Source organism: Chanos chanos, chromosome 8, assembly GCF_902362185.1.
Source record: "Chanos chanos chromosome 8, fChaCha1.1, whole genome shotgun sequence".
Lineage (NCBI taxonomy): Eukaryota > Metazoa > Chordata > Actinopteri > Gonorynchiformes > Chanidae > Chanos > Chanos chanos.
The window spans coordinates 14,449,180-14,465,119 of NC_044502.1; the positions used below are offsets into that span (position 1 = coordinate 14,449,180).

At 37.8% G+C, this 15,940-nt stretch overlaps 1 protein-coding gene across 1 annotated transcript; it reads left to right on the forward strand.

Annotated features, from left to right (window-relative positions):
- Positions 1-8,396: 8,396 nt before the first annotated feature.
- Positions 8,397-13,532, forward strand: LOC115819321 (B-cell receptor CD22-like). Its single transcript, XM_030782883.1, is given in 10 exon segments — positions 8,397-8,766; positions 8,866-9,099; positions 10,561-10,824; positions 11,018-11,293; positions 11,427-11,548; positions 11,550-11,703; positions 11,788-12,042; positions 12,177-12,322; positions 12,982-13,217; positions 13,463-13,532. Coding segments are annotated over 10 exon segments (2,127 nt in total).
- The last annotated feature ends 2,408 nt before the right edge of the window (positions 13,533-15,940 follow it).

The following is a 15,940-nucleotide window of genomic DNA, read 5'->3' on the forward strand; positions in this document are numbered from 1 at the left end:
AAGCCTTTGTGGAGCAGTTACAAGTCCACTTCATGTTTATGGTTTGTCAAGGTGACATCTTTTTTCAGGAAAGTTTCTGAGAGTACTACTTGCATTCAAAATCACATTCCCCTTAAATATAGATTTTTGTTTTAAGCTTACATTGGTGTCCCTTTTCATCTTGCACAGATGGTCCTAGGAATGTGAGGTTGTCAGTCAGTCCCTCTGGTGAAATAGTGGAGGGCAGTTCAGTGACTCTGACCTGCAGCAGTGATGCCAACCCACCAGTTCACACATACACCTGGTATAAGAAGAATGGGGCTGAAATCTCACTGAAGAGATCAGGACAGAATTACAGCATCACTAACATCAGCTCTGAGGACAGACGACAGTACTACTGTAGAGCTGAGAACAGCAACTCTACTGAAATACACCTGAATGTAAAATGTGAGTACATCAGAATATTGATTTATCCACAGAGCACATACAAACTAACAGAAAAAGACAAAATTCTTTCTGTAGATTCCCCAAAGAACATGAAAGTGTCAGTCAGTCCCTCTGGTGAAATGGTGGAGGGTAGTTCAGTGACTCTCACCTGCAGCAGTGATGCCAACCCACCAGTTCAAAAGTATACCTGGTATAAGATCAGAGATGACAAAACCTCTCAGGTTGGCAATGAGAAAATCCTAAACTTCACTTTGACACATGAGACCAGTGGACATTACTACTGTGAGGCACAGAATCAGATTGGAGTTGAGAAGTCGACTGTGTTTTCAGTTGATATGTCAGGTAAGGTTCAGTTGAAGCAGATAAACTTGGGGAGGAAGAGCTTTGATTTCAGCTTGTTATGAATGACTTGGACTTTCTGTCAAACACTGATAATGATTTAATGAGCACATTATATTTCAGTGATGATTCATTAAATGTTTAAAAGTTTTGTAATTCTCTCTCTCTCTCTCTCTCTCTCTCTTTCTCTCTCTCTCTGATCAGGAAAAGTCAGAACTATTCTGTTTGCTGCCATTGGAGTCCCAGTTACTGTGGTTGTCACTGTGGTTATCACTGGTTTTCTATGGAGGAGGTGAACAGTTGGTTTAATCATGTTTTACCCTTTAGATTCACTCTCTGAATTTATACATTTGTCCTTTATTCCATAAAAAGTTACAGAGGAAATCTTACTAAATAATCATGTGTTTGAAAAATGAAATCTATCCTTCATTTGTTTGTGTTCATTTTATTTTATTTTTAATTTTAACAGCAGGAAAAGGAAGTCCAGCTCCAGAAAGAACCTAGGAAGTCCTGAGGGTCACAGACAGGTGAGCAGGTTGGAGAACTGTAGAGGAACTTTTTGGAAGTGCATGACTTCTGGAAAAATTCACATCTCTCTCTCTTTCCATCTCTCCCTCTCTAGGGAGTCCATCCTAACCCTGCTGATGACACATACACAGCTCTTGATCTCAGGACCAGATCCTCTGAGTACGACACTCTGGCTGTGAGTCTCTATTTATATCTCTCAGTGTCAGTGATGAGCTACACATTTCATTTAACATCTGTTCTGGATTCAATCAGTGTTTTTGCTGTACTATTGTGTACTATTGTAAACTGTTGTTTGTGTTTGTGTTTTCTTTTAGAGTGTGAAGGACTCATCCAGTGAAACATATACAGCTCTTCAGAGAACTGCTCAGGACTCAGAGTATGAGACCTTACAGAGGAGAGAGTCACCATAGAAACACACTGAACTGAACCAGACTGGGATGAAAAGACACAAAGTCTGAAATCTCTACGCTTCACTTTATGAAACCTGTAGAAGTGAGTTTTATATAGAAAAGGTTTGATGTGTAATCAGTTGGTAGTGTTTGGTTTAATGCAACAGAGTGAATTGACTGCATTTATATTTGATGTTATATAAATGTATCAACACCATGAGGATCTTTGGTCACTATTTTGATACTGAACATGAATGTGACATGTTTTAGTCATGAGAAGTGTTTAATGTGCAGTTAAAAAAATGTTCTTTGAAAATGAGTAAAGAGTGACTCATTAGCGACCAGAAGTCAATTTCCTTTACTTTTGTCATGTCACTCATATTCACAAGATGACCAGAGCTTTCTACATCGTTTTTATAACATAAAAATTACGATACTTATGTTTTCTTCCAGGAAATGCTTTGATGTGGTTTGTCAGAGATGTGTATGGTTTTGTTTCCCAATCCTGCCCCCAGGGACCCACAGCTCTGCACTTTTTCACTTTCTCCCACAGTTCACTCAGTGAATGAAGAGCTTGGTCATTAACTGATGAGTGGGGTCAGGTGTGTTAGAGCAGAGAGAGACATCAAATAGACAGAGCTGTGGATGCCCAGGAACAGGACTGGTGAACACTAGTGTACAGTGTCTGTTAAGAGCTGTGTCTCTCTGTGTGTCTCTGCTTTTGTTATTGATGGATCTGTAGTTCATGATGCTTCTGTAATGTATATTTTTTGTATGATATATCTTCTCAAGAAGTGAAGTATTTGGTTTGCAGAGCTGTTGATGAATGTGAAACTTTTAAAACACAGTACTGAATATAAACTGTTGTGTGTAAATCCAGTAATCAGAATAAATATGCGTTCAGTAAATATATATTTTACTCAAGTAAAAGTACTGTTACTATGGTGAAATTGTACTTAAGTAAAAGTACTAGTGTAACAATCTACACAAATAAAAGTAAAAAGTAACTTCTTTAAAATTTACTCAGAGTACGAGTTACTTAGTTACTTCTTTTTTTTTTTTAAATAAACATGATATAAAATAAAGTATGCCAAAATTAAAATCAAACATGTCAATGTGTGACCACATTAACAAAGTTTTTGCAAGCACTAGCAATGAAAAGTTGGGGAAAAAGGGGGAATGGAATATAAACAATTGAAACATTGCCCTTTTTAGTGTAAGTCAGAACACAGAAGAAAGCACTGGTACCCCATATAACTAAAAGAGGTACAGCTGCTACAATATGTAACCATACACTAGACTAGTATGTAGTAATATTTTTACTGCATGTGAGGACTGAGTGACTTGAAGAAAAACTGTTTAGAAGGGTGACATCAGCATATCTGCTTAGGCTATAGCCTGTATCAAAAATCCATAATAGTAGAAATCTAGATTAAACAGTGCGGAAGACCTCACTCACAGCAGTCTTCCAGACTGTTTAGTCCATAATCCGACATCTCTCCTCTAGCGTTTTGGGCTTCGGAAAAGCAAAAAATACAACAACCCCCTCTAAACTTTGAGAATATCTGCGGTCGGACTGCAGGTTCCATATATACACCATTTCGGCATTCAGGGGAGACCCCAACAATGAGTAGAGATATGGAACAAAGCAATAATTTAGGGACATCTACTAGTTATTACAACAACCCTGTGTGCTTTCTGCTGAAAATCATGTGCTCATGTTCATAATTACATAAATTCATACATTTTCTTGCTGTTTTTATCTTTTAAAAAAGGAAAAAAATGCACAGACTTTAAGTTGTACTTAGTGAGTTATACATATTCCTTTGTTTGTTTTTGTTCATTGCTGCATATTTTAATATGCAATGTCATTCCCAATGTTGAAACCATGTAAGTTAAGAAATGTTTTTAAAAGTATATATAAGACAGAACTTCAAATTTATCCTTGGGATGTGTTGACACTTTTGAAACAACAGAGCTGTTTGAATTGTTCATTTCTAGGATTCACACCAGTGTAAAGTCATTGTGTTTATTATGTTCTCCTTGGACTGGAACCTGATTAACACTCATTATAGACCACAGAGATAGATAAGAGGTGGAAGAGCTACAGTGAATGATGTTCATAGTTTAAAGTGGAGAGATTTGTTTTATCACATAGTGCTGTAGGCAAATTCTAACATCATGAAAATTTCCTGATGGTTTTTGGGGCAGAGGCACAAAGAAATGGGTGGGGGTGGGGGTGGGGGTGGGGGTTAGGAATCATTGACGTCAAATCACCAGTAGGGGGAGTGCTGAGCCTTTAACGTCAAAGAGTTCCAAGCTTTAGAGAACTAACTGTTTTTTTTCTGTGGGTATTCTTTATGAACAAACAAACAAATGTTATCCAGAAAGATGGCAAACAGAGGAATATTTTATTGAGATACATTGATTCTGATAACAAATCAACCAATCAGACATAAGGATTCAGTTTGTATGAGTACTCACAAATGTTGCCTTGAAGCAACAGTGAAAATAAGTTGTAGTTCAAATACAGTGATTGCTGTAAAGCTTGAAAAGGTCAGTGCTTTTGATGATGAATCCTGACTCTTTGGGTTGTTGATCCTCAGTGGAATTTTGTGAGGGGCTGCAGTTGATCCTGAATGACTGTAATAACTGGAGTGCTGTACATCTATGTGATTTTTAAAATCCCCAGTTTGCTATAATGACATTCTGACTATCTATATAATGACACCCTCAGGTGTGAATGCTTTAAAATGCTGTTCTTTTTGCAGCAGCCTATAAAACTATATGCTGTCATATAAAAGACAGTGTGTGCTGTATTTCTTGTGAATTCCTTATGTTGTTGTTAAAAGATGCTGTGCTACTTCAAAGCAGACAACTTCCTGTTTTTCTGGTGTAAAAACTCCGGCCACGAATCTGTTTGGTTGGCCTGTCTTCTGTTCTTTTTTCTCTACTTCAAAAGTCGACTTTGTGAATGAGAAAGTTACTGAAACAATCATGTGATGAAATAAGAAAATAAGTTTCTAATACATTCACTGTCATGCTGTCTTTATAATAACTCATACATTGGGTTTGAGATGATGTGAGGGCACAAAGCTTGTTTTGGGGTCAGAGTAAAAATACATCATAGTTACTGCATGTGTAGTGTTACTGTATATGGGCCTGCTTGTTACATTACTGAGTTTTATAGTCACTGGAACAATACAGAGAGACTACAGTTGGTCCTGAGTGTTTACAGTAACTCATGTGCTGTATGTTTGTACAAAACACTTTAAAACCCAAACTGTTCGCAGTCCTGACTATAGTTAGCATTCATACCAGACTTGACAAAATTCACATGTCTGAACATTAAAAAAGGGAAGTTCACTTTGTAGCAGCGTCTACCACTGACTTCATATCTCCACCTTCATTCATTTTCTATCATGTCTTAATACTCAAAAAACCAAACGCATCACATTGTTTGGTATGTGAATGTAGTTTACCTGAAGTTTGGAAGAGAGCCTCTGAGAAGAGAGCCTCATGTACACCATCTCAAGAGGGCCTGATAGTGAGAAACCATCCTTGAGGATGGAGTTCAGCTTTTACCGGCCAGACCAGAGGACGAAGAGATTACAGATGGGTCCCAAAATGATTCTGATGGAGAACACTGCATGTTACAGGGGCTCCAGTCTGACACATAAGAGTCTCTGGAGATGGATGGAGCCACATGACCCTCCTGTGAGACCACCAGTGGAAGAGACACCCAGACACATGGCCAGGGTCTCACTGAGTGAACACTCTGACTCATTCAGTCTCCAACAGTCTGTGGAACAAAGAGAGACAGACACAGTAAGAGGGAAAGGGGGCGGCCATTCTCCCATCATCATCACTGATATGAGATATTTTACCACCTGTACTGAATACAACATGGTTCTTTCATTTCTTTTTGTTCATTGTTTGGATGCTGATGCATTTGGAGGGTGTAGAACGCAGTGGGCCAGTAATGGCCAACACTGAACCTCATTTCAGGTAAAAAAAAAAAAAGACATATCTGAAGTGTACAATCATCAGCAGAAGGAGTGCTTCACTGTGTATGGTACATCATAGTGTGTTTCTGATGCTGGGAACTTCCTGTTTTTCTGATGAGTAAATTCTTCACACTCATTTCTCTCTGACCTACAAAGTTACTTGATATGTGATGATGCAGTCTGTGATCAGGCTTGTTACTTTTGTTGAGTTTTATCCTCAGTGGAATGATACAGACAGACTGCAGTTGGTCCTAAGTGCTCAGAGTAGCTGATGTTCTGTATGTTTGTGTGACACTTTAAAACCACACTGTTCACAGTCCTGACTATAGTTAACACTCATACTGGACAAAATTCACACATCTGAACAGTGAAAAAAGAAAGTTCACTTTGCAGAAGCACCTTCCATTCAGTTCATATCTCCACCTTCATTCACTCCCGATTATTACTTAAAACTTACAAAATCAAATACAGCACATTTGCAGCACCTCATTCGTTCACTAACATTTCTTAAGGCTTATGAATACACATACGGCACATGAAGTTGTCATATTTTAATATGTGCATGTTATTTGTATGTGTATATCAGTATGCATGTGTTTGTATAGCATATTTATACGATCATAAGAAAAAGAGAAAACTTCATGTATTAAATGTACAGATGAAATTCAGACACTGACTGTAGTAACTAAGTCAGTTATGATAGGAATGTTATTTAGAGAACTAAATGTTCATGAGAGATCTGCCTCTTCCTGTATTAGAGTTTGGTCATTAAGTGCATTCTTCACACTCAACAGTTCTGCTTTTGAGACAGTCACTTCAACATCTCACATCTCTACTCCTCTAAGTAAGTACATTATGATTTTTCATATTGAAAACCATTCAAATACATTAGTGGTCTGTTCTTATCTATGACTTATATAGCTTAACAATTTCCATTTGTGATAATTATACTGTTGTATATTGAGTGAGAATGGGAGATGAGGGTCATGTTTACTGTGTCAGAACTTAACTTGAGAAGAGACTTGTACTGTGTTTAACAGCTGCGCGTGACTGACACCACATAACAAGAACATGACAATGCAGCTTAACAACATAGCAACTGGAAACAAAACACAAAACATCAAGTCAAAATGAACGAATATGCATTTAAATAATGATAACACAAACAAACACAAGTTAATCAAAATGTTTAACTTCGTTTGTTAATAATAAAAGAAAAATCTTGTCAGAGTATTTCAAGTGATTCACAAGCCCAACATGGGATGTAACTGTGTCTTTCTCTCATTCTCCATTAACTGTCAGAGTGAGATCTGAAATAATGTAGTGAGTCAGTCATATTCTACACATGGATATGTGATCATAAAAAAAGATTTCTAAAAGCAAAAGAAAAGTGACCAGCTTTTTCTTCTGAGTCACCTGCATAAATGTATCTTGTGAACTGAATTAAATGCTAAAGCAGGATTTTTAGGGTTTTCCGTGCAAGTTCACATTTTATAACATACAATGCTGTCAATTTCTATCTCTTGTTCACTGCTTGTCTGTCACTCTCTCTCTTTCTCTCTCTCTCTCTCTCTCTCTCTCCCTCTCTCTCTCTCTCTCTCTCTCTCTCTATATATATATATATATATATATCGCTCTCTCTGTCTTTCTCTAACTCTCTCTCTTCCTCTCCCTCTCTCTCTCTCTTTCTCTATCTCTCTCTCTGGCTGTCTGTCTCCCTCACTCTCTCTCACACACACACTTTAACAAACACAGTCAATGCTGTCAACATAAAGTTCATTTGGTCTCTCTCTCTCTCTTTCTCTCTCTCTCTCTCTCTCTCACACACACAAATACACACACAAACACAATGCTGTCAACCCAGAGTTCACTCTCCCTCTTTTTCTGTCTGTCTGTTAGTCTCTCTCTCTCTCTCTCTCTCTCTCTCTCTCTCTCTCTCTCTCTTTCACTCATACACACACAATGTCAACACAGAGTTCAGTCTCTCATTAGTGTTATTCAGTAACTCCTTTAAACAACTCAGTTTATGACTTCAGTGTAGAAGTAATGTGGTATTCCTTTCAGTAATATGGTGAAAAATGTTGCATGTTAATGTTATTACATGTTCATTTTTTAGGCATAAAAAATCCCCTCAACTGGAGAACACTGGGCATGCTCTATGTTGTTGTAAAATATCATTTTCATATCTGACGTTCTTTTTACAGACTGGGTGCTACAATGAACCTGAAATCTACAGCAATCATATATGTGATATTGCTGTGGTCTGTTCCAGGTATGATCTCTTTAATGTTTCAGTTTTGTGTTGATTTGTGACAAGTATGTCCTCAGTATGTCTGAACTGCATGGATTTAAAACAACTGAAGGTTTCTCCAGTAACCACAAATGCCATAACTATATTACAGAGTAATGCATTTGAGTGCTGTAAAAGCTACACAACTTTTTATCATAATATGTTTATTACTGTGTGTCTTTAAAGCAGACCAAAATGTATCAGATGTGGGTTATCTCTGAAATTATAAAAGAAAATAGACCATGTAACCAAATTTCTAAATTATTTAAATTAATGTAAGATTAAATTCCCCTACTGTTCAGGGTTTGTGCCTTTGAACTCACACCACATAAACATACAATCCATTTACAGTATTCAACTTTTAGTGTTGTATTGTCAGTTATCATAAGTCCTGAAGAGTTATGCTTCACTGGGGTAATGTGTAATGTTTCATATGTGAATCTTACAGATGTTGTGAGTCAGAATGGCTGGAGTGTAACTCATACCAGTCACAGTATCTGTGCCTTAAAGGACTCATCTGCGGACATATCCTGCTCTTACACACATCCCAGTCATCACACAGTCACTAAGACTTTCTGGTTCAAGAACAAAAAGAAGAAGTCTGTTGACCTGAGTCAGAAACTGGAATATCAGGGACGTGTGAAATATGACAGTAAAAAGAATAATCACACACTGACAATAACAAATCTAAAGAAGAGTGACTCTGGAGAATATTATTTCAATTTAATTACTGATCAGAAAGGAGAGGAACATCATGGTACACCCCCCGTCTCTCTGAAAGTCACAGGTAATAAATGACATATTCGTTTCAGAGTGTTATTTACTGAAACAATTTCACTGGGATTGGTTCTGGGGAATTGACTCTGGACATCTGTATGTGACTCAGACCTGCAGGTGACAGTGAGTCCTGACACAGTGAGAGAGGGACAGAGAGTAACACTGACCTGTTACACCACCTGTACTCTGAATAACAACCCTACATACATCTGGTACAGAAACAATCAGCCTGTAACTAATAATCACAGAAACCGCCCGTATCTGGACTCAGTCAGCAGTGAGGACACAGGCAGCTACTCTTGTGCTGTACAAGGTCAGGAGAATCTCCGCTCTCCAGCAGTGTGTAAGTTTGTATTTAAAACTGTATTTGTTTTTTAAATAGATAATATTGCCAAAGCTGAATTTGATCACATACGATTTTAATTGCGATTTGGATCATTAAATTTGCCAATTAAATGATTGGAACTGAAAAAAATTACTCAGATAGAATCCCCTTTTCCTGTCCCACTCTGACCAGACAAATTCTAATGTTTACCTTTTTATTTTTTTTGGGGGGGGGGGGGTTGTTTACTTTATTATATTTGTTTATTTCAAATCATGTTTAGACTCAGTGAATGTAAAGCAGCTCATTCTCTTCTGTTTCAATCTGACCCAACACCACTGTATTCCAGTCCACACCCATTCATTTTCCCTCATGACAACTCTGATACACAACTCCTGTCACACAACTTTTTAACAGAATTATTTAACAACTGCATGTTGACACTCACTGAGCGGAGAGCTGAGATCACATCATTTCAGCTGAGTGTTTGTTGTAAGAAATAAGCAACAACTGTAATTTTGTTGTTATATTTCTCACAAATGCATGAAAATGACAGCTTGGTAGGTGTTGGCTCAATCTCCCCTCCAAAACATTGTTGAGTTTTATCTCAAGATTTTCTCAGTCTCAGGTGAAAAGGTGATGCTTCTAAATAAAGATTTAACTCTGTTGCAGGTGTCAAAGACAAGAAATGCTGGAGTGTAAATTACCCAGAGAGAAGAATCGTTGCTGTGAAAGGTTCATCAGTGAACATACCCTGTATTTACACATATCCCAGTGGATATACAGTCACTAAAACAGTCTGGTTTAATAAATGGGAAAAAACGGTGGAACCTGAGGATCTGAGTCAGAATCCAGATTATCAGGACCGTGTGGAATATCTTGGGAATAAAGAGAATAACTGTAGTCTGAGAATAAGAAATCTGAGAGAGAGTGACTCTGAAGAATATTCCTTCAGGTTCATCACTGACGGAGAAGGAGGAAGATTTGCTGGATCACCTGGAGTCTCTCTGTCTGTTGTTGGTAAATCTGAACATAACATTGTTTTTTCATTCTGTATAATAATTGCATAAAGTACTGATCAAAGATTAGCTAAAAGGCTTGTCCAATAATGCAGAGGCAAGTCTTACACCTGGGAATCATGTATTTACAGCAAGAGCCAGACAGAATTGCAGAAGTTGTTTTCTGTGGTAATTTGATATACTGCTTCACAATACTAGACAACTGATTAGCAAATATCATGATGGAGGAAGTGTGTGTCACCCACACTCACCTCGTCTAGAGAAAGAGGATTTATGAAAAGCCTTTATGGAGCACTCTATTACAAGTCCAGTGACAATCCACATCATGTTTATGGTTTATCAAGGTGACATCTTTTTTCAGTAAAGTCATTCTGAGAGTACCAATCACATCCAAATTCACAACCCCATTAATTCACAACTTTTGTTTTAAGTTTACATTGGTGTTCCTTGTCATCTTGCACAGATGGTCCTAGGAATGTGAGGTTGTCAGTCAGTCCCTCTGCTGAAATAGTGGAGGGCAGTTCAGTGACTCTCACCTGCAGCAGTGATGCCAACCCACCAGTTCAAAATTACACCTGGTATAGGAAGAATGTTCTCTATCAGAAATGTCAGACAGATAAGTGTGTTATCAGGAATATCAGATCTGAGGACACTGGTAAATACTGTTGTGCAGCTGTGAACAAAATGGGAATCAGTCAGACACAGTGTGAACAACTGACTGTCAAATGTGAGTAAAATTCTGAGCTACATTTGACCTGAATGACGGTTAATGAATGTAATAGTTAACAATCATTTCAAAATATTCTATGTCTATAAAATTTTACTTAAGAACATTTATTAAAAGAAATTTCATCCGCTCATACACATTATGCGATGTGAGTGTGAAAGTTCAGTTTTTTAGCCCATCTCCTCTGACACAGATGCTCCAAAGAAAACTACTGCTTCCATCAGTAACTCAGCATCTAGTGAAATGGTGGAAGGCAGTTCAGTGACTCTGACCTGCAGCAGTGATGCCAACCCACCAGTTCACAATTACACCTGGTATAAGAAGAATGGAGCTGAAACCTCACTGAAGAGATCAGGACAGAATTACAGCATCACTAACATCAGCTCTGAGGACAGAGGACAGTACTACTGTAGAGCTGAGAACAGGATTGGAAACAGCAACTCTACTGAGATACACCTGAATGTAAAATGTGAGTACATCAGAATATTGATTTATCTGCAGAAAGAATGATTGACAGCATGTAATCTAGAGACACCAAGGACAAACACAAAAAGACTGAATTTAAAAAAGATCTAAAATTAGCATGCGTCCCCCTTCTGTAGATTCCCCAAAGAACATGAGAGTGTCAGTCAGTCCCTCTAGTGAAATAGTGGAGGGCAGTTCAGTGACTCTGACCTGCAGCAGTGATGCCAACCCACCACTTCACACATACACCTGGTATAAGATCAGAGAATGGAGACCAGCCTGCATCTTTTAGGCGTACTGGAGTTGAGTATGTCTTTACTGTAGTCCAGTCTTAGGACATAGGACAGTACTACTGCACAGCTATGAATGGGATTGGAATAGGACAGTCCCAGACTGAACAACTAAATGTGGAATGTATGTGTTCTGTATTTTTATGTTCACATACACTGAGTCTTTTTTGGTGCCTCCTTATCACATAACCACTCATTTCTCTCACAGATTCTCCAAAGAATGTAAAAGTGTCATTCAGTCCCTCTGGTGAAATAGTGGAGGGCAGTACAGTGACTCTCACCTGCAGCAGTGATGCCAACCCACCAGTTCACAATTACACCTGGTATAAGACCTCACTGAAGAGATCAGGACAGAATTACAGCATCACTAACATCAGCTCTGAGGACAGTGGACAGTACTACTGCAGAGCTGAGAACAGGATTGGAAACAGCAACTCTACTGAAATACACCTGAATGTAACATGTCAGCACAACATAGATTTATCCACAGAGAATATGGAAGATAATACTTAATTAAGAAACACAGAGCACATACAAACTGACAGAAAAAATAGAATTTACACAGGTCTAAAATCAACATGTATCCTGCTTTTTTAGATTCCCCAAAGAACATGAAAGTGTCAGTCAGTCCCTCTGGTGAAATAGTGGAGGGCAGGTCAGTGACTCTGACCTGCAGCAGTGATGCCAACCCACCAGTTCACACATACACCTGGTATAAGATCAGAGATGGCAAAACCTCTCAGGTCAGCAAAGAGAAAATCCTAAACTTCACTTTGACACATGAGACCAGTGGACATTATTACTGTGAGGCACAGAATCAGATTGGAGTTGAGAAGTCGACTGTGTTTTCAGCTGAAATGTCAGGTAAGGTTTGGTTGAGGCAGGTAAAGTTGGGGAGGAAGAACTTTGATTTCAGTTTGTCATGAAATGACTTGGGGTTTAATGAGCACATTATATTTCTGTGATGATTCATTTAATATTTAAAAGTTTTGCAATTCTCTCTCTCTCTCCCTCTCTCTCTCTCTCTCTCTCTCTCGTTCTGGAAAACTGATTTCCTCTGATCAGGAAAGTTCAGGATTGTTCTGTTTGTTGCCATTGGTGTCCCAGTTGCTGTGGTTGTTACAGCAGTTATCACTGGTTTTCTATGGAGGAGGTGAACATTTCATTTCAAGTTCTTACCTATATTAATTTTCTTTCTACTTTCTTTTCAAACATCTGCATAATTTGAACTGCATTTAAAAATATAACATTTGTTTAACTTGTCCACAACAGGAGGAACAGCAAATCACCTGAGTACACAGGAAGTCCAAAGGATCATAGACAGGTGAGCAGGTAAACAAATGCTTGACATGGTTTTGCAAGTGTACCAGAAATATTAACGTCTGTCTCTCTCTCTCTCTAGGCTGAATCTGATCCAGTGTATGATAATGTCTCAGCTGTGGCCATGCCCTCTGACCCCACACAGGGAGTGAACACTGATGATCAGGGTGATGTTCACTATGCAAGTGTTCAGTTCAGTCACTCTAAGAGACAGGAAGTGTCTCTGTACTCCACAACTCAACATCAACAGCCTGACAAACAGCATGAGGATGTGCAGTATGCCACTGTGAACTTCAGCAGAGCCAGTGCTGCCCCCCAGTGAGTAAATCATATCATTGGAATAACATTGTCAGTCTGTGTTCATTGATATATTAAGTAGAATCTGCTTAAAATCTCTTTTGTGATTGTTATTAATGCACATTATGTCCTCCAGTCATCGAACCATAATTTTACTGAACGTTAACTAGCTGTAATCAATTTAAAAACATATTGATCCATATTAATGATTACATACTTTGAAATACAACTACCAGGTGAAACTGAACTCATATTTTTACCATTAGGCCTGTGGCAGCAGGGTCATCTGAGGATCCATCTGTGATCTACAGTCAGATCAACAAACGCAAACCCTGAATATGATCAGCCAATCAGCACTCACTATCACCTCAGGTAGTTCAGGGTAACACTGGATAATGGTTTAGTGAACCTGACGAGGAACCTCAGGATTCTCCCTGATACAGGAACAGGGTTAAATAGCTTCTTATATCCTTGTCAGTTGTAGCATTATTTCTTTTCAGTGGAAAGTGTTTCTCTCTCCCTCTTTTTCTACTGGTAAATTCTTTATTTTGCATATAATTGTCTCAGTTTCTATAAGCATGATTCCTGCTTCCTAGAAATGACATTTTCCCATTCTTTTACTTGTTAGCATAAATAAGCAAATGCATTAAAAAAAAGAAAGAAAGAAAGAAAAAAAGGTAAGTTCATGTTTCTAGATAAATATAGTAAAGCTGTTATATATTCATGACGGTGAACTGTAAAATTTTAAGACCTCTTAAAGCCATGCTGTGATACTAATTTTCAAAAGCATTCCATAATAAAAGTAAGGTCCACTCCCAACTGTGCTCAGTTTTTTTTTTTAGTATGTATTCTATGAAGACCAGTGAATATTACAGAGTTAGAGAGGTGCGACTGAGCACCATGGTGGTTGAGATATTTAACTGCAGGATGTTTTACAACCTATATACATCAACAAGATGTGTAATTACAGACTTCAGACTACAGACTGCAAAGGATTCTGCAACTTTTTGTGCAAACTTACCTTCAAATGCCAAAAGCTCTTGAATTCAAATGCCAGATTATTGTACAGACTTTGAGCTATTAATTCACTTGGAAGGTTCTTGCTCATAAAAGCTTGCACAGCATCTAAAACAGTCAGAGACAACAATGAATTAAGGGAATGAATAGTTTGATATGTATTTAAGGTTTAACATGTCTTTAAAAGCTAAACCAGTTTCCTCTTGTTCAGTGTGGGGTAACCAAGGTAAACACATGTGTTTCAACAAACCCTAAAATCCAAATTAAATGAGAAATGATAGTGAATGAACTCACACTTTTTGTCACAAATTAGAGGCAATATTGGATGCATGGGCAAGCTACCAGCTTTTACTGAGGGTAAAAGGGTAGACCAGAAAACAGAGGCACAAAAACAACCTAGGATTCAGTGTAACTCTATTACTTACTCTGGTACACCATGTCAGAAAAGACAAAGACTTCACAGTAGTAAGGAAAACTAGGGATATTTATACAAAAAGCAAACCAAACTTGATTAACCAAAACAGGAGTTCACAGTGATAGGATAATTGACTGAATGAAGGAAGGAAAACAACGTGACTAAACAGAAAACCTAACTCAAAATGGCCAGCAGAGAGGGAGATTGAGAACCAGGGCATGACACATGTCAGCCTAAATCATCTTTAAAAATGCTTCATAATATGTTTTATATAATATGGTTTTTATGTTATATGATATAATCTTAAAACTGTACACAGCTTTAATTAAAAATGTCCCAAGAAAAATAATCCTCTTTTGAAGCAACAATATCACATTCAATATCACTGTTACTATCACCGCCAACGTAACTGCCGACATGAACATAACTATCACTATAACCGTCATCGTCACTATCGCTATCTTTTATGTAATGGTGACACAAACCGTGTACAAGTCACTTAAATTACGTTAACATCTGTGTGGGGTGAAAGAGACACCAATGTGGCCCACACCTTTCTATACCAGTTAGAACATGCAAGACAATAAAAAAAACAGTCATTGATGCCTTTAAGGTAAAGGGACAGGCAGTTTGACAAAAAAGAACTCTGGGATAACTCAACTGAAAAACGGATGTAAAGATGGTTTGTAGCTCAAGACCTTGCTTCCATTTAAATGCATGTGGAAAGCAGTGTTAATTTCGTCAACGAAAACTTTTTTCCACGACGAAAACGAGACCATAAATAAAAATGCACCTTTGAAAATAAAAACTCTGATGAAATATATTACCATTTTCGTTGATGAATACTAACGAAACGATAATGTCAGAGACAGATGAATGGACAAGCAATTATAGCTTCCTTCCTCTGGAAATCAAACTTTAAACATTTTAACTAACCTTAACTTGCCAACCAGCCTTGCCAGATGTAGGATTATTATCGAATTTGTACGATAATTTTGCCCTCTGTACGATTAATAATGCTAAAAGGCCCATAATGTACCATAATTTGTTCATTTTGTGACACTTAGCATTAGTAGCTATAATCAGTCTATGGCTAGCCAATCTCACTTTGATTAATTTCCTGAAACGATAAGGACAGTAAAATATGGATCCTATGTCTGTGTTTACGCATCTCTTCTCACACTCTTTCCAGCAAATCATTCTTGTTGTGATGAACTCGCAAACAGGAGTGTTGCTAACTTAACCATTAATCAAATCTTCTTTACAAATCAGAAGTTTTTGGTATTTTATACTGACTGCAGAAACTAAGGGG